At 27.0% G+C, this 18,704-nt stretch overlaps 2 protein-coding genes across 6 annotated transcripts in view; one reads left to right on the top strand and one right to left on the bottom strand.

Moving 5' to 3' along the window:
- The first annotated feature begins 159 nt into the window (after nucleotides 1–159).
- On the top strand, nucleotides 160–18,651 carry LOC107437488 (polyamine-modulated factor 1). 2 transcript variants are annotated; one of them, XR_001583253.3, is made up of 5 exons: nucleotides 162–400; nucleotides 1,269–1,481; nucleotides 7,302–7,500; nucleotides 15,567–15,701; nucleotides 18,494–18,651. XR_001583253.3 is itself a non-coding variant. In XM_016049506.3 (4 exons), exons 1-4 carry the CDS (start codon nucleotides 276–278, stop codon nucleotides 15,633–15,635), a joined length of 606 nt encoding a protein of 201 aa, XP_015904992.1. In that variant the 5' UTR covers nucleotides 160–275; the 3' UTR covers nucleotides 15,636–18,453. The 2 variants fall into 2 exon arrangements, 1 of the variants encoding a protein (XP_015904992.1); XM_016049506.3 differs by lacking the exon at nucleotides 18,494–18,651 and having other exon boundaries at nucleotides 160–400; nucleotides 15,567–18,453.
- The window catches only part of LOC107437484 (uncharacterized), a 98,234-nt gene continuing 97,968 nt past the window's right edge, over nucleotides 18,439–18,704 (bottom strand). For all 4 annotated transcript variants that reach the window (XM_043046922.2, XM_071185386.1, XM_043046924.2 and 1 more), the window contains exon 15: nucleotides 18,439–18,602. In XM_043046922.2, coding sequence (XP_042902856.1) covers nucleotides 18,468–18,602 — 135 coding nt within the window. In that variant the 3' untranslated portion in view covers nucleotides 18,439–18,467. The remainder of the gene's footprint in view (nucleotides 18,603–18,704) is intronic.

Here is an 18,704-nt window from a genome sequence, read left to right as displayed (position 1 = left end):
AAGAGCAATTTTACCACTAGCGACACCACCCTTAGCTTTACACGATCACCCATCCATAGGACGGCGTTCTTGTTCTCGTAATGTTTTCTGCTTGCAGTGAGATTATCCCTTTAGAAAAAAAGATAGAATTTCCAAAAGCGGGCAGAAGTAGGTAGCAAAATTTCATTTACTTCGCGGTTCGCGGCGATTGTTTTGACGTTTAAATTTTTTGAAATTGTATAGATAGCAGATTTCCATCTTTTCTTTGAATATATTACAGTGTCATCACTTCAAAAATGACTTCTGCCAAAAAACTTAGTGAAGGTACATGCTCTGAATCTGTTGATTCAAGTACATATTTTGTTGATAGTTTTAAAGAGGCTACTTCTGAACTTCTTCGCAGATTTTTAAGAAAAATCGAGTAAGTAACGTGTGTTCACGAATAGAAATCATTCGTTTTGAAATTTTAAATTGGTATTAAATATATTGTATATCTGTAGAGTGAATTCAAATGCACAAATTTTTTTTACGTTTTTTCGCACCAATTAATCGACTGAGTTTTACAAAAAAAAAATGGAATCTGGAAATTTTTGATCTGAAATAGGTTAAAACGATTCAATGAACAGTATGTTTCACTACGTAACAGGGAATATTTCCGTATCGGGATCTGCGGCAGAATAACCGCCTTGGAAGGAAAAAAAAACCTAACAGAAAGGGACTAACTCGAAAAGTATTACTCTTAGCCAGACATATTTTTTTTTAAAAATTGCAAGTTTAAATTGCCTTGATGATTGTAGTTGACGCGACAGATCACAATACAGAAATATCCCACTAAAACTAACAATCTTACATCTATTAAAATTTAAAAGTGTGTTTGAAAAATTGTGTGCTATTTATTTTGTTTTTTATTTTATTACTTTATTTATTTATTAATTTATTTTGTTTTTGATATTCACTCAGCATCTATATTTTGTACAATACATCCAGTTACCTTTATAATATCTTTTTTATTTATTAAGATTTTAATTTTCGTGTGAGAGCAAAAATATAAATGTTATTAGACTAATTATGCCCTTTTTGCATATACCAAAACTTTTTTCTACATTTAACCTTAGAGCATTGTTGAAAAAACTTAAATCAGTTCTATTAATTTTTCCAAAAGTGTTGGCTACAATTTCAAAATTTACAGCTTTTGATTTTATTTGATCATTTTTACAAGTAATATTTATATGATGCACTATATATGCCAGTTTTCTTGAATATGTTATGGTTACAACATTGCATTTTAGGTTTAAAAATTTCAAAACAAAACACTATTCAGAAATTTATAATGAAGATCCTGAATTATTGAAAGAAACTTATGAGCAGTTTTCAAGACAGTTGGAGAATTCAATCAAAATTGATCTTGATGAACTTTGTAATGATCAAGATATTTATGAGAAGCTCAAAACACTGGATGATCTAAATAAAGAATCTAAAATTTCAGAAGATGTTAAAGCTTGGTAAGTTTTCAAATTTTTAAAAATCATTAATAACTATTAACTGGTGAATATTAAATTATTTTATTACTCAATTAGAAAATCATATGTGCCTTGTTAATGTCATTCTTCACATGGAATGCTAAAATGTTGTTTATTTTCTTAAAGTTTTTTAAACTTTTTTATTGAGAATTTTTGTGAATCTTCACTACAGGGTATCTAAGTCAACATTTTAACACTACAGAGTATAAGGAGGACAAGTGTTAAGGAGATGAGGGGTTGTTTCTGTTTCAGTTTTGTAGCAATATTTAATTCCCCCCCAAAAAAAATACAGAAAATTTATTCAAAATTTATAAAAGAATTTTTTAACCAAGGTTGGGTGTAAATAAACTGTTTGGTAAAACCTTATTTAACTTTTCCTAAAGATTATGTAAAATATCATTATAAAATTTATGTTTGCAAACAAAATGTGTATTACCAATTTACAGGGATGAGATTTTTCCGCTTTTTAGCTGATTTCCGCTTTTTTCACTTTTATCTCTTGAATTTCAGCTTTTTTATCAAAATTTTTTTTTTTTATAAGTATTCCGCTTTTTCAGAAAATCCACCGATTTTCAAAGAGAAACAGAAAATTCAAACTACATGACTACCAATCTTTCTCATTTTTACTTATTTTAGCTATTTTTTCCCCTTTTACACGCAGCAGATAAGATTTTCCGAACTTTTTACCCGCCCTCCAGATACATCGGACTTTCATAGTTCAAAAGACGCTGCTTCTGGCAAGCCTTTTAGAGATCCCAAGCCTGGAATCTGCTAATATCTCGTTTCTTATTCACACAATTTTAATATCAAACATAGCTCTTCATATTTGCGTGTTGCGATTCTTATTCACGCGATTTGAATATTGTATGTTGCAATTCTTATTTACAAGATTAAAAAATACAATATTGTGATTCATATTTATGCCTTTTTAAAAACCCATGTAGCAATTCATATTCACGCAAGTTTAAAATTCAATGTATTGATTTGCTCATGCGGTTTATAATATCAAACATTAATTTTCGTTTTTATACGTGATTTTAAAATAAGGCATTGGGATTCGCATTCATGCATTCTAAAAATTATGCATCATAATTCTTCTTTATGCAATCTAAAAATTTTGCTTCGTGATTCGTATTTACGCGATCCAAAAATTATGAATTGTGATTTTAATTTACTCGTTTTAAAAATTCTATATCCCAGTTTGTATTTTCTCGTTTTCAAAATCGTATATCTAGTTTCATATTCATGTGATTTCAAAATCCATAATTGTTATTCATATTCATGCAATTTTAGGATCAACTATCGCGATTCTTGTAAGAAGTACATTTTTTTAAAAATTAGTTACTATAAAGGTGACTGTTTTTCTAATGATGATTATTAGTATATGTAAGTGTTACAACATCAGAGAAACTGGAAGGGAATATATTCAAAACTTACATTCTGTGCTTGCAGAGAAGAAAAAATAGGATTTGTCACAAGATGTTTGAAGATGGACTAACGACTAAATATAGCAAACATAAAAGATATAGCAAACAAAAGCAATCACTTAAAAAGGGATTTAATTTTATTTATTTATTTTTTTGGAAGAAGAGTTAATTAACTCATCATCAAAATTTTATTTATAATTGCTGTTATTTATGCTATAAAATGCAAAATTCTTATCAAGTAAAAAACAATTATCAAAGCAGTTGCTGATTGTCATGTAATTTCTCAAACTAAAATGGCAATTTTTGTATGTTAAGGAGTTACTATATATTTCTACTTCACTGTTGATATGTTTCAAAGGGCTCTAGTTAGATTAGACTATAATATGAACATAATGATTCGGTCCATTGTTAAAGTTTTTTTTCCCTGTATATTTAAAAAGTAATATTACTGATATATTTGCTATAAATCACATAACAGTATTTATTAAAAGAAATGAAATATTAATGTATATTCTCATTGGTTTAATTTGCTAAACCAGGTAGTTTTTCAAGTAATAATTGTCTCTTATGTGAACTGAGGAAAAATATAATTTCCAGCTTTATTTTTTCAATTGGTAATTTTTTTTTCACTAAATGTTAAGTCAATGTAATCATTTATATAATAATAGATTAGTATACAATTCTATGTCAACACATTATTTATTACCCTAAACTGTCCGGAATTTATTGTTAAAGGGTTGCGCTTGCGTAAAATTTACTATCGTGGAAATTCAGCTTTTTTGCCTTTTGGCTAATCTCATCCCTGAATTTAAAACCTATGTTAAAGAATTACACTGCTAAACTACTTTTTATTTGTTTGCTTTATACTATTAGTGTTTTCATTACAGCTCAAGAATCTCGCATATTTTTTTCTTTTCTCCCATTAAAAAATGATTACCGAGAGAAATTCGCCCATACTATAAATCAATTTCAAAATTCGTGAATTTCTCGCATTTTGGAAAAACCTTGCATTACGCTATTTAGAATAAACTCTGTTTCGCTTTTCTTCCTGGATCTTTCATTATTTTCACCATCTGCCCCATTATCTAGCTTCCCTATTTACCAGTATTGTTTAGAACCTTTTCGAACAACAGCACACTACCCTTCCGAACCACAGAACCCCTTTCGGTACACATTTCTCTGCAACTACGTATTTACAGTAGGTAAGGTTTTCTTGTGTAAGACGTTCAAATTTTTTATGCGCTAATGTAAGATGGACAAATACCTTGTAAAAGCAAAATCTTCTATGATGATGCAGCAAAAATATTCAATGCTTTAAAAAATAGAAGATGTTAAAAATGTATTATAATTAAAGAAATGTTTGTGTCTGTGTTTTTTTTTTAGTTTTTTGGAAATCTCACTTAACTTTTTGAAATTTCACTCTGATTTTGAGAAAGGTTGAGAAATTCTCACCCATTTTTTTTCTATGATGAAAACACTGTACTATCATATATTTTTTCATTGAGTTAGCAGGATTTAAACATGATTAAAATCACAAATTAAATCATTAAAATAAATTAACTCATTTATATGAAGTGTTATTTTTTCCTTCCAATTATTAGTTTTAATCCTGGAGTCTGTCGAGGCCAAATTTACTACCGTATAGCAGTACCTTCACAAATTCAATTTTAGGAAAAACGGTAGTTTCCCAAAATACTTTTTCTTAAAATTTTAATTTTGTATCCCGTAAGAAACGATTAACCATATTTTTGTGTTGATTTTTCAAAATAATTCCTAATTTTCACTAATTATGTCAAAATTTTCACAAAATAGGTACCTCACAGAGAAACCTAGACAGACTCCTGAAATCAATAGATTTATCTTTAAAAAATATTAAATTAAATGTAAAATATTTTTTATACAATACTATAATAAATAAACATATTTTTAAAGAGGTGATTTCTTTAAGTCTGATTCCATTGATTATGAAGGATGATTTCATTGATAAAGGGGATGTTTTTAAAGTAATATGTTTCAAACTAGACTAAAATTTATTGGAATGTTTGAATAGTAATAGTTTGAGTAAAAATAACTATGATTTTATTTAATCAGTAATTAATTTATTATAATTAAATAATAATTATAAGAATTTTAGTAAGAAATATCCACTATTTTTGCTATTATATTGTTTTTAAATAGTATTAAGGATTTATAAATTTTATTAGATGCTCTGGTTGATAAATACCACTAGAGGCTTGAATTAGGCTAGGAAATAACTGTTATTTTCTAATTTATTTGTTTTGACAACTAACCTAAGTTCTACTTATTATTACAGAAGGGGGAAAAAACAGATTTAGGTCTTGAAATTTTAACTTTAGGCCACTATTTTCATGAAAAATTAGAAAAATGTTGGCAGATTAAGTATAAAGAACTTTTTGGAGGCCAAAAGTATAACATGATGTGAAAAAAGGAAAATATATTTATTCAAAAAATTATGTTGGGTTGTTATAATATTACAATGGCTTCAATATCTACATATAATTAAAATTAAAAATTTATGAGAAATGTTCCCTTTATAACAGCATATCGCTGCCTTTCGGCACTAAAATGCCGTTTTTCAAGGTTAAAATATGTTAGTGGAGGCCCATTTATAGAAATTCTGAATAAATCATTCAAGAAGTTCTGTCCTTGTATTTTCCCCAAATTTTGCAGCTAACTGTTAATTCTGGGGGGGGGGGGNCTGGGGGGGGGGGGTAATTTGATTTGAAATATGACGTTTTACGAGACTCATCTGCCTTAAGTATTCATTAATTAATGGCAAGCTAGTGAGTGGAGATCTTCTTGCCCTACTAATTTTTTCGGGTGGGCAAACTTCAAAATTGAAAAAAATTTTGTTATTGCAGCATCGAATAATTTCAGCTTGATTTTCTAACAATGGCTAAAGCCAAGCCCATGAAAAAATTAAATTCTTTAAACATCTCTCCCAAACAAGCTAAGATCAATTTTCGTAAATTGTCATTTAAGCAAAAATTTCTAAGCAGTAGAATCAAAATTATCTTGTTATACCCTTCGGCTAAACTAACTTGTTATATAAATTGAAATACATTTCCCTTAATTTGAGCACATACTTTGGTGAATGGAATACATAGCTCAAATGTATTTTTGGGTTGTTTCCATTCAAATGAGAAGGATAATTAAAAATTATTTAAAATTTGAAAAATTGCTAAATTCCTATGGCAAACCTTTATTGTTGAGGAGTTTATTGCCCTTGTTTTGACTTTTAATACTTTACACTTACAGAGATGAAAAGTAGATTAGAAAATAAGGGTAGTAACTAATTAGGGATCTGACCAGCCGAGTATCCGTTTAGCGGTACCCTCACAAATTTAACTTAAGGAAAAAAGGTAGTTTCACAAATTAAACTTTAGGAAAAACAGTAGTTTCACAAAATACTTTTTCTTAAAATTTTATTTTTGTATTCCGTAAGAAACGATAAATCCATATTTTTTGTGTTGATTTTTTAATATAATTTTTAATTTTTCACAAATTATGTCTAACTTTCACAAAATAGGTACCTCTCAGTAAAACCTTGACAGACCCTTGCTAATTAAAGTAATTGAAAATTTGTAAATCGAAATTTTTATAATGTTTATTAAACCTTCTGCTTAATTATTCTACCATCTCTTTTAGTTTGGGCTCTATAGTTTGTTTCACACAGCCATTCTACTTCCACAAGAGTTTTCAATTTGGTTAGAAAAATTCATACTGATTTCTGCCCAAGTCTAAGAACTGAAACTTAATCTTCTCTTCTTAAAGGAAAGCAAAAGAACATAAACTCAAATCTGAAAAGCTGCGAACAGAAATTTTTAGTGTTTCAAATGCAAGATGCTAAAAGGGCAGTAAGGGTTTAATTCTAATGTAACCAAAAACTTGAGATTCCAAATAAATAAATTTAATTTTGCAATTAAGTATAAAATGTCAATGTTGTATAATTTTTAATTTAGCTTGTTTACCTAAAAGTTGCTTGGTTTTATTTCATAATAAATTCATGCATAATTTAATTAATATTTCATTCCTTTATAGGATTAAGTAGTAATATACACCTTAAAATTGACCTGATTTGAATTTTGTAAAACTATATTTCTGATTATTGTGCTTTCTGTTATTTGGTTTGGGAAGTTGACATTTGTTCATTTTTAAATTGCTTTATATATTTTATATATATATATATATATGTACTTTTTATTTATTTATTTTTGCTTAATGTTTAAAGCTTTAAGTTTCATTTTATGTGTTATGTTTATATTTCTGATTATGCTTAAAGAAAACTTTATTCACCAATTAACTGACTGTTATGTAACATACATATCTTTCTTTAATTTTTCGATTCCCACAGGAGACCATCTGGAAATCCTAATGAAGATGTCAGAGACTATAGATGCATTTGCAAATCCGCACACAAAAAAGCATTGAATGCTTTATTAGAAAATGTTCGATCTCAAAATGACCAACTGGAAAAAGAAGTGATGGCCAATCATGAAGAGATTATAATGTTAAAAGAAGCTGTCACGAAACAGGCTGAAGAAAATAAAGCTGTAAGTGTTAAATAATTTTTGTTCTTTTTCACGGGGTGGTACTATTCTCTCTCTCTCTCTCTCTCTGGAAACCGGAAAATCCTTGAATTCCAGAATTTTTATTCAAATTCTGGAATTCAAAGATTTATTATAGTAATATAGTTTGTCATTCCAATAATTGCACAGAATTTCATTATAAAGTGCTTTAATTGTTTAAATAACTAATCACATATTTTGCCAATTCACTCCATGATATCATTACTAATTCTTCTGGTCAGAAATGCTATTTTTAAATATCAGTTTTTATTGGTCTTTTGTCATTTTAGCTTTCTTTCAGAATCATTTATTTTATTTAAATTACCCTGGGGAAAAAAATTATTTTTAAAAATTAATTCATATTTCTACAAATCTTTAGCCAGTAATAACTTAATTAACGAATTTATGAAAAAAAGATTTAAAAAATAAAGTTTTCTTTAATATTGTGAAACTTTTAGGCATTCGTTAAATAATGAACAATTTTTATGTTTAAAAACTTATTTTGCAGTTCTACGTAAATTTGTAATTTATAAAATTGTGTTGGTAAATTTTAAAATCAGTTAAAAATATGCTGATTTATGTTATTCCAAGTTGCTTACTTTTTCTGGTTTTATTCTGTATATCTTGGATTATCAAATGTAGAAATTTGCCAGCTTGTTTTTAATTTTTAAATGTCCTTCACCATTTTTTAAAAAAGTTTTTTCCCGTTAGTAAAAGTTATATCCCATTAGTATAGTAATTAATGTCTGAGCTAAACACATGAAATAATGAAGGAATGAGCTCAAAAAAATTATCATTAAGTGGTCCTTTGTGCAGTGTAGTTTGCAAAAATACTCAAGTACAAGATGACAATTGCTGTCAGTGTTATTTTAAAAACCTTGTAGGGATTTTTTTCCCTTTGGGTCCAGTAACAAGTGCAAACTCACATTTTTCGCTTATATAAATTGATAGTGTCAAAGTATATTGATAAATTCTTCTGCCTTTAAATAACTGTAAATAAAATTATCCAATTTATTTGAAGGCGAACTTTAAAAATAGTTTTTGATCACGTGATTTTGCATAGTGGATATAAAGAAAAACTTTGTATTATCTAAAGCACTACTGTGGGTCTAGGAGTTATGAATATTAAGATTCCGTAAGTTAAAATAAAATACAAAAAACATGGAGATGAACAACATTTTGCCACTCATTTTTAATATTTTTCATTGTACTGAAGATCAGTGATTTCCCTTATTCTTTATAGCATGTTAATTATGTCAAAAAATTTTAGAGTAAATGCAAAAAGAAGGAACTTCGTAGGTAAAATTATAACCAAACTTTAGATCGCATTACATAGCATATTCTTTGCTCCGGATTGGAGCACAGAGCTGTTGTCGTTACTCATCATCTCACTTTTTTTTGTGGCCAGGTATCTTCCCTCTTTAAACTTTAAATACAAATTAATAATAAAAAAATATTAGAAGCTGAAGATAGGGTTTGCATATTTTAAATCACTTGAATTTTTTAAAATTTTCAAGAGATATTAATGTTTAAATCAACTGTGTTTTTCTAAAAGCCTTTATTTAAAACAATCTTAATTTTTTTTAAAAATTTTATTAATATTTTTATACAATTTAATTAATAAATACATTTAAGACATGATATTTTTAAATGTTTGATTTTATTGATACTGAAGGTTTTTAATTTGAGAAATATGCATGTAAATTATTATAAATACGTATATATCCGTTCATCCTTTTATTAATTTAAATAAAAAAATTTTAAATCAATAATTTAATTGAATTTTTATTCTTTTGAAAAAATTATTGAAGTATAAAATATTTTTATGCCATATTATTAATAAGAACAATTTTTAAAGTCTTATTTTATTAATAATGAAGGCTATTTACTAAGAAATAATGAAAGGGGGGCTGTGACGGATTTTTTTCGTTCTTTCTGCTATTACCTCTCTAATACTTATTTCTTTCTGCATGATACTTTTAAAAATAACAAATATACATGTTACTAAATTAAAATAACAGAGGGTCAACTTCAAAAAAAAGAAGAAGAAAAATTCGGATAAAAAATTTTTTTAAAATTAAATGTGTAATATTTTTTTATATTCTATATTATAGATGATATTCTCGCATTTTTTTCGGGGGAAGACACACTTGTGAAGTCGAGTCACAAGCTTTACCTTAATTCCTGATCCTAGCATATTGGGGACGATGTAATGATTAGGATCAGGAATTAAGCTTGTGACTCGATCCCACAACACTAATTATTTCGTTTCTCACATTTTGTAAATCATCATCACATTAAAATAAAATTTAAAAATCATGGGATCCTTAACAGTAACTGGCGGGGGGAAAATATCGAGGAGGAAATCATGCAAATCAAAAAAGGGTTACTAAATGCGTGTTTTCATTTCGAGACTCAGTTGTTGTAACAAATAATATGGCATTGAAAATATCGGACTTTTAAAAAACTATGTGGAAATCAATAGTAATAACTGTATCAAAAACTTTTAACGAAAATATCTGCCGAAAAGAAGATTAAAATTTTTTACTTCATTACTCTTTTTTGTTTTTCATTATTCTTTAATGAGAATAGAAAAATCAATAGCATTTTGTTCCACGCTGATTCGTGAGGAAGCATCTTTTGAATATAACTCTGAGGAAAAGATAAAATCTGTCAAAAATTTTTGCATGAAAAATAAAAATCTGAATTTTTTGCTTCCCAACGAAAAATCTTTCTGACAGAATTGTTTAGCGAGAATTTGGATAAGATTTTTTCACTGGGGTAAGGGGTATAAGTGTAAATTGTATTTTAAAATTTACTAAAAATAAAATAGACTAAACATATTTAAAAATGGCATGATACTATAAAATTGTAAATTTTTATCAAATGTAGGTAAAATAGTTTGCAGGCAGAAAACAAATTTAAGCTGGATCCATGTTTTATACTTATTTAAATGTAGTTAATGTATATCAAGATTTGTTCTATCCAAAGTAACTTAAAATAATTCTTTTTCATCCATGTTTTCAGATCTAAACTAATTCACTCTTCAATAGATTTCTAATTGACAAATAATCTTCCAATTTTTAACATTCTTTAACAAGTTGAGCTTGAAAATTATAACTATGATTTTATTTATTCAAGGAATAGTTTTTAATAACAAGATAATTTCAACTATTTTAATAAACAATGTTAATTATTTTAACTATAATACGTATTGGTGACCTGTAGTCTTTAAATGCCTATAGTGCTATGAAATACAGTGTAACTTTTCATTTCGCATTGCAGGCAATAAAGTTGCAATGCAAAGTCATAGAAAGTCGATTCTAAAATTTAGGCTATGTATCTTTTTCTTTAAAAAATAAAAGTTCAGTTTGATTGCAATGAATTTTTAATATATTTTTGGTGATCCTATAGATAGTTACAAAAATTATTAATTTTGTTTTTAATTTACTGATTACTTATAACACTAAAGAATATGTGTTTTTATGATTATCAAAACTTATTTTCTATGTTTTTAAAATTTAATTACCATTTTACTTATTTTTTTACCAATTTTCTTTGAAGTATGACAATAAAATTGCTTTTTAAAATGTTTAATAAATTAATTAACCATTGAGTACTTTTTGCTCATATGGTAAAATTTTGCTTAAATCTGTTTACTTATAATATAAAACTTTTTATAAAGATTGTTATTATAATTGAAATAAGATTTCTCTTATGTTCTTATTAATGGCATAGCTCACTTTAGAAACTTGTTTATTATAATTCATTTAGATTATAATTTATGATTTTGTGTCCATTTATGAATAAATTATTTGACTTGTAATTAATATTGACTTTTAAAATAATAAGCTTTTTTATTGATCATATAAAAATGTTTCATGTTTTAAAAAACACTTTTTTTAAAAAGTTAGGTAATTTTTATTCTGCAAGCAGAGCAGAATTGCATCTTATGTTATGCAACAAGACTTTATGCAATTACAATAGTTCTGCAAGCATTCATTGAAAATAAATAATGGTCATTTGCAGGTTAAAATATTCCTATTTTCAGGGTTTGTCACTGATTTTCCTGATGAAAAATATTCTGTCTTGATTTTTAGATTTTTGTCATGATATTCCTGATTTTTGTGTGCATTCAGAACATCCCACTTTCTAAGAATGTAATTTTGGATTTTTAAAAAATAGATTCAACGAATTGAAAAACTTGAATTTGTGATCTAACTAATAATGCTAGTTGAAATCATCAAATTTAATAGTTCAAATTTAGGGACCATCTACAAGTTATGTTCATTGTTTAGGCATATATCCTTAATCACAGGATTCATTATTTAAAGTTTTTTTGGGAATTCAGTCATTCTGTAAAATAATTGAATTAACAATTTTATGTTATCAAAGTTTTATGATGATGAATTCAGAGCTCATACGCTTAGGTAAGTGCAGTAACAAATCTTGTAAGGTCGATATTTAATTATTGAAACTCTACATTAAAATTACTTTATTAAGAAAATCTTGAAATCAATTACAAATTTTTATTATATTTGGTATAAGGGAATATTAACTAAGTGATATTGGTTATTTTTTAAGTGCCAAAGTACTATAAAAAATTTTATGACAATATTGAGTAATCTAGATTAAAGGGTGGATTCCTCAATAATCATCACGCCTTTTCGGCATAAAATGTTTTATATTATACAACCCAAATTTGTGCTTTTTCCTCTTTAGGGTATGCAGCTGACTATGTTGAATTTTGAACTAGATTTAAAACAAAATTGCTTTAATGTCTTTAAATATTTATTCATATATTATAGAAATATTTTGTTTTTATAATCACTTATATTTGAATAATGTTGAAACTTGAGGTGTAATTTCAGAATGCTTTTTAGTAAACCTGTTTCAGATTTCTGAAAATTCCATTGCTAATTTTAGCCTGTCAATTCTTACCACCTGTTGTTGCTAATTAGAATTTGATAAAGCTCTGCTCAATTTGGTTTTCAGAATTTTGATAAAAACTATGAGTTTATAAGGTTTCGTATGATAACTTTCGGTCTTGTATCAGGATATATAGTAGTAGTCAAAAAAAATTCTCTAAAAACTAACTATAACTAGGTGGTCAATTTCTACTACACGTTATATTTTATAATATTGATCATTAATTTTAACAAATTTGTTTTCATACAGAAGTTTAGAAAATAAAATAAGCTTAAAATGTTACTTTTAGAAAAAATAGTTTGAACAATTAATGGAAAATATTTTTTTTTTTTTTTTTTTTTTTTTTTTTTTTTTTTTTTTTTTTTTTNTGGGATAAAAATTACTTTCTGTTATGATTATTCATAAATTTCTGTCATGGTTATTCTAAAGTTTTTAATTGTGAAATCTTTGTTCAAATATTAAACAATAAATATGTATTCCATTTCAAAATTATGATGGATATTGTATACTGTATTCATATGAGTTTTCTTTTTCAGTGATATTAAACATATTGATTTAATTATAAAGCAGTTTTCTTCATTTAATATTATAAATTTAACCTGTTGTTGCTTACAGCTTGTACAACTGATGAACCAGAATTTCAGTTGTTATGCTAAGCGCTGTAAGCAACAGCTTAAAAATTATGTCAGGATTTTTGCTGACACTGTATTTATAAGACCACTCATTTCAAAATAAATTTATTTAAATAAAATAAACAGTTACTATTCTTAATTTTAACTTTTTGATACTCATATCTGCATGATGTATAAATGAAACCTCTCAACAGATTTTAGAATAACAAGAGTCATCAATAGCAGCTCATAAATTACAATACAAACATGTTACAATTCATATTCACACATTTTTAAAGTTTCATCAAAAAGTTTTAGAACCTTATCTTCAACTACCTTATTTATTTATTCCAAAAAATTGCGTAGAATCAACTGCAAGCAGTGTGAGGACTGTACCTGTGGTATTGTGATTTAGTTTTTAATATTAATAACATTTAATTTTGAGTAACATTTAATTAATATTAGTTTTTCTATTCATATCTGCATGATGTATGAATGAAACTTCCTAACAGATTTATCAATACCTGCTCAGGAATTACAATACAAACATGTTACAATTCATATTCACATATTTTTAAAGTCACACGTCAAAGAGTTTTAGAACCTTATATTCACTTACCTTATTTATTCTAAAAAATTGTGTAGAGTCAACTATGCTGTGGTATTGTGATTTAGTTTCTAATATAAATAATAGTAACAATTTATCTGCCCTTATAGAATTAATATATTATTATGTGTAATATAGGCGAACACTGTTCGCAGTAAATTTGTCACTGTGGAAAAGTTTTTAGTATTACTCATTATAAATAAAACATTGTCAAAATTCTTTATTTTTTCTCCGTGGTCAATATCTTTCAACATTGCAGAAAATTTTTTAGTATTACTCATTAAAAAAAAAAAATTGAAAAAGGTCAAAATTTCTCAATCCTAACCTGCAGGGCAATCTGACAGAGATTGATATCATTTCTCTCTTTTCTTTGCACAGCAACTCTTTTCCTACAATTATGCCATACACTTGTCTTTTAAGCATGCTGGTATGTATAATAATCTATATAAAGTTTCATAAAAATTAAAACAGTTTTTTTAAAAAATTGATGATTTTTCAAGCAAATTTTGCTAAAATAGATATTTTAAGAGCATTGCAATATTTGTGTAAAATGTAATTGTTTGCAGGAAGTTTTATAATTGAAATTATGTGTTCATTAAAAGTATTTCATTTTATTTAAGTCTGGAGATTTGTATTAATTGTGCGAAATGAGAAATTTTCAGTACAAAATAATTTTAGTTTTTCACCACTCACTTTAATTTTAGTGCAATCGATATTAATACCTATTCATATCTTATGCATGCTATGTCTAACAATGTACATTTTTATATTAAATTTAATTTTTTTTTTCAATTTCTGATCTATTTAAATACTTTATTTAAACAATTAAGTTACTGACTCTTTCTCTTATCAAATCCTGATTTGCTAAATCAAATCAATTGTGTTAATATATTTTATTTAAAAAAAAAATGCTAACAAGGTAAGTGGAGAATTTTTAATTTTTTGGTGTTTGATGAATGTTTGCTGATTATTCTTTATTATAGATACCTTGTTGCAGATTATTAAATGTAATACTGCCTTTAGCCTACCAGATCTATGCTGAAAATTTTCTTGAGAAACACTTTTTAAATGATTGCCTAATACTACAAAATTGTTTTAAATGAAGGAAATAAAAAAGAATTATGCCATCAAGTTGTAGTTCCTGTTTATGATATAAAGCAGGGGTCTGTTTAGAAGAAATTTGGGTCCCTTAACGGGCTCTTCACAAAATATCTTTTCATAAAAACCTTTCCTTCACAAAATATTTTAACTCAAAAACGGACCATTCACAAAATGATTTTTCTTTTAATCGGACCCTTTCACAAATCTGTTTATCTTCATTATTGTTTTGATAATCAAATAAACCCTTCCCAGGGCAGAAGACAGAAAGATGGATGTAAACAAATCAAGTTTTGTCTTTGGCAGACGATTCTTCCATTATTCGTCCGAAATGAATATTCTGCGTTCAGCAGTATAGGCTAAATACCAAATATTTGTATGTTGCATCTCTAATTTCGAAGCAGCAATTGCTGTTTATTTTTGAAAATTTAATTTTTTTAATTATAATTTTACAGTGCCGAGCATAATCTTGTATCTATTTACAATTTAAAAACTCATTGAAAAAGTTTTTTGCAATAACCGGACCCTATTTGCACAAGTTCATAAAAGTGGACCCTGGTTGAAAGAACGTGAGTAATTTTTTCACAATTTCACAAAAACCGGACTTTTCACAAAATGTCTAGACAGACCCCTGTAAAGAATTTTGGTTGTTCACTTCATTGAAAAATAAAAATTGCCAATGTTAGATAGTTTTTTTACCAATTGGGTCTATTTTGATGGACAATATTGACAATATTACTTTCATGGAATGTATATATAATTTATGCAATAGTAATAGTTTTTTTTTTTTTTTGTCGTAATTTTAGGATCTCAATATCTTAGAAGAAGTGGATTTCAATATGATTGAAAATTTGAATCAGATGGTAGATGACTAATCGCAGTTTTGACAAGAATATGTTTTGATTTGACTTCGTATTTTACATTTTAATGATATGTTTGAAGTATATTTTTTATATTTATTTTATTCATATTTGATATGTTACTGTGAAACTGTAACCATCTATTGGATATTGTATATATTCATTTTACTTATGAGCAATGAACTATCATCGAAATAAGTTTTAAAAAAAAAAACTGGCTCCTTTTGAATTATTTTGTTTACAACTAATTTTTATTCTTTTATTGCCAAGATAGTTTCCATAAAGGTTGAAAATTTATTTTTTAGTATTAAGATTCAGATAGATTCTTCAAAGTTGTAATGTTTCTAAAGCTTTTTTTTTTTTTTGTGTAATATATCTGTATTCAATTTTCAAAACTAGTTTTTACTATTGACAATGAAATTTGGAACACAGATTTGATATAACCTCTAAATTAAGCTCAGAACCAATTTTTTTCAATTGTAAATTATATTGGTGATTCATTCTACTATAATAGACTTAACTCGGTTTCAATGAGTTTTTATCGCATTTTGTATAGGTACTTGATAAGTGAAACTAGGAAAATTTGAAGGTTGATTCTTCTTTTTATAATGTATTTTTAACCATTGTAAAGTAAATTAAAATTTATAAATCTTTAAATATAAGGATAATTTTCGTCATACAGTGTTTTCATCGCAGAAAAAAAATGGGTGAGAATTTCTCACCCTTTCTCAAAAACAGGGTGAGATTTCAAAAAGCTAAGTGAGATTTCTAAAAATTAAAAAGCAAAAACACAAAGAGACATGAAAAAAATCATTTCTTTAATTATAATAAATTTTTAATATCTTCTAATCTTTAAAGTATTGAATATTTTTGCTGCATCATCATATGGAAAATGTTCTATATCTACTTTTTCATCAGCTATTCTCATTAGGTAACTCAAATGCGTATTTATTTCGTTTTGATCGTTTCTACCCACATTTGTTTCATTTTCATTTGTCCGTTTCGGAGTAGAAGATATTGCCTTTACAAGGTATTTGTCCATCTTGCATTAATGCGCAAAAAATTTTAACGTCTTACATGAAGAAACCTTACCTACAGTAAACACGTGGTTGCAGAGAAATGCGTTCTGAAAGAGGTTCGGAGGGATGGTGTTCTGTAGTTCTTAAAGATTTTAACAATACTGGTAAACAGGGAAGCTAGATAATGGGGCAGATGTTGAAAATAATGAAAGATCCAGGAAGAAAAGTGAAACGGATTTTATTCTAAATGGCGCAATGAGAAATTTTTTTCAAAATGCGAGAAATTCGCGAATTTTGAAATTGGTTTATAGAATGCGCGAATTTCTCGCGGTAATCATTTTTTAATGCGAGAAAAGAAAAAAATATGCGAGATTCTCGCGTTCTCGCGCTGTAGTGAAAACACTGGTCATACCTCTTATTTGTACTTTTTTTTAAGCTAGCATTAGATATTTATTAGACTTAATTTATAGAATTTTGCCAGTTGTTAGATCTTTATTTGCAAATGGTTCATTGAAAGAAAGAAAATATTTTTTAAACAGATGTTCAGTTCCATAAGTATATTCAATTTATAAATTTTTTACAGTATCTCCAAAGGTGTTTATTTAAAACTGAAAAGCTCATACTATTATAGCATTTCCTTACCTACTTGATATCTGTTTCCAAAGTCAATCAAAGTTCCCAAAGTTATATCAAAAGTTGTACTTGTTTTTCTAAATTTTCTCTTCACACTATGTCGTTCAATTCGTATTAAACTATTCTTGATAGTTTTTAAATTTCTGCAGTGTGTGTATGCAACTTAGTGTTAATTGTGCACAGCATAGTTTCTAAATTCTTCTGGATTGTGAAAATTCTGATTCATTTGGATTGCAATTTACCACAATTTTAAAGTAAATATCAAGTCATTTATCTTTTTTTTCCGCTACGGATGGTGTTTTCTACACTAGGGAACGCTGCAAGCTCCATACCACCTATAATTCTGGGTTACTGTATCCGGTGTATTTTAAAGCCATCTAGCTCACAATGTGATCATTGTGTTTTGAGATTCTTGCAAACGTGGTGTTAGATTATTTATTACTTGTGTTTACAGTAATAACAATACTTGTGTTTACATTGCTAAAGGTGCTAACACAAACATTAGATGGTGCACAGCTTGCAACAAGAACAAACAGTAATAAACAAATGGAAAGAGGCCAAACCAGGACTGCAAAAAATGCGAATTATTCAAATGCAAACATGTCACCTTCTTTAACAAATTTTCACTTCAAACTCACCAGAATTACTTAATAACATTAATATCTTATGAAATACGGCAGATTTGAGCTCAGAAATTATCTAATTTACTTCTTTTATTGAAAACAAAATTATACGTTTGAAAATATCGCCTCGCAGAATAAGCAGTTACAAACTTTCTAACCGAAACTAGAGCAGGTGCTGAGCTCCACATTGTTATTGTTTATATTTATATTGAAAACACCATCCGTAAAGAAGAATGTATGTGTAATATTTAATAACTGAATTTGATCTTAAGCAATTTTTAAATCTCCCTTTTATACTATTTTATGTGTATATTTCCAAAAATGTATATTTTATGTCTATATTCCAAAATATCTCTAAATCAGACGAATTGCTTTTGTTTTACACAACAAAAACGCATGTTTACTTACATTCTACTAATAAATGTTATTAAAAATGTGTTGTGTTAATATCTGAAGCAGATATTCAACTTTTAACATGAAAGGTATTGTACTTTTGTTTCAAACTGTATATATTCGGCTAAAAAAACTAAACAATAAACATCATTTATAAAAACAAAATATTTTTTATTTATTTATTTTTTTATCCTTTTGATTACAGGATGATAAATTAAAAGGCAAATAGATTCTACAAAATCACAGACTGAGACAAGACTTAGTCCAAGCCACATCCCCATGTAACCCCCTACGTAACTGAATAGTTCCACACTCTGTAAAAGACCAAAACAAAGATGATTAAGAAAAAAATTCAGAAGTGAAGGTGATTTTGTGTTTTTATCAACTGCTTACAGGATATCACTCCAATATGAAGT

Source organism: Parasteatoda tepidariorum, chromosome 9 (genome assembly GCF_043381705.1).
Source record: "Parasteatoda tepidariorum isolate YZ-2023 chromosome 9, CAS_Ptep_4.0, whole genome shotgun sequence".
Taxonomy (NCBI): domain Eukaryota; kingdom Metazoa; phylum Arthropoda; class Arachnida; order Araneae; family Theridiidae; genus Parasteatoda; species Parasteatoda tepidariorum.
This window is presented reverse-complemented; position numbering and strand designations above follow the sequence as displayed.

What these genes read in the sequence shown, in the direction of transcription:
- LOC107437488 (XM_016049506.3), top strand. Translation starts at nt 276, where the DNA reads ATGACTTCTGCCAAAAAACTTAGTGAAGGTACATGCTCTGAATCTGTT. An exon ending in AGATTTTTAAGAAAAATCGA is followed by an intron (nt 401 to 1,268) that starts GTAAGTAACGTG and finishes ATTGCATTTTAG; the next exon opens with GTTTAAAAATTTCAAAACAA. An exon ending in AGGCTGAAGAAAATAAAGCT is followed by an intron (nt 7,501 to 15,566) that starts GTAAGTGTTAAA and finishes TCGTAATTTTAG; the next exon opens with GATCTCAATATCTTAGAAGA.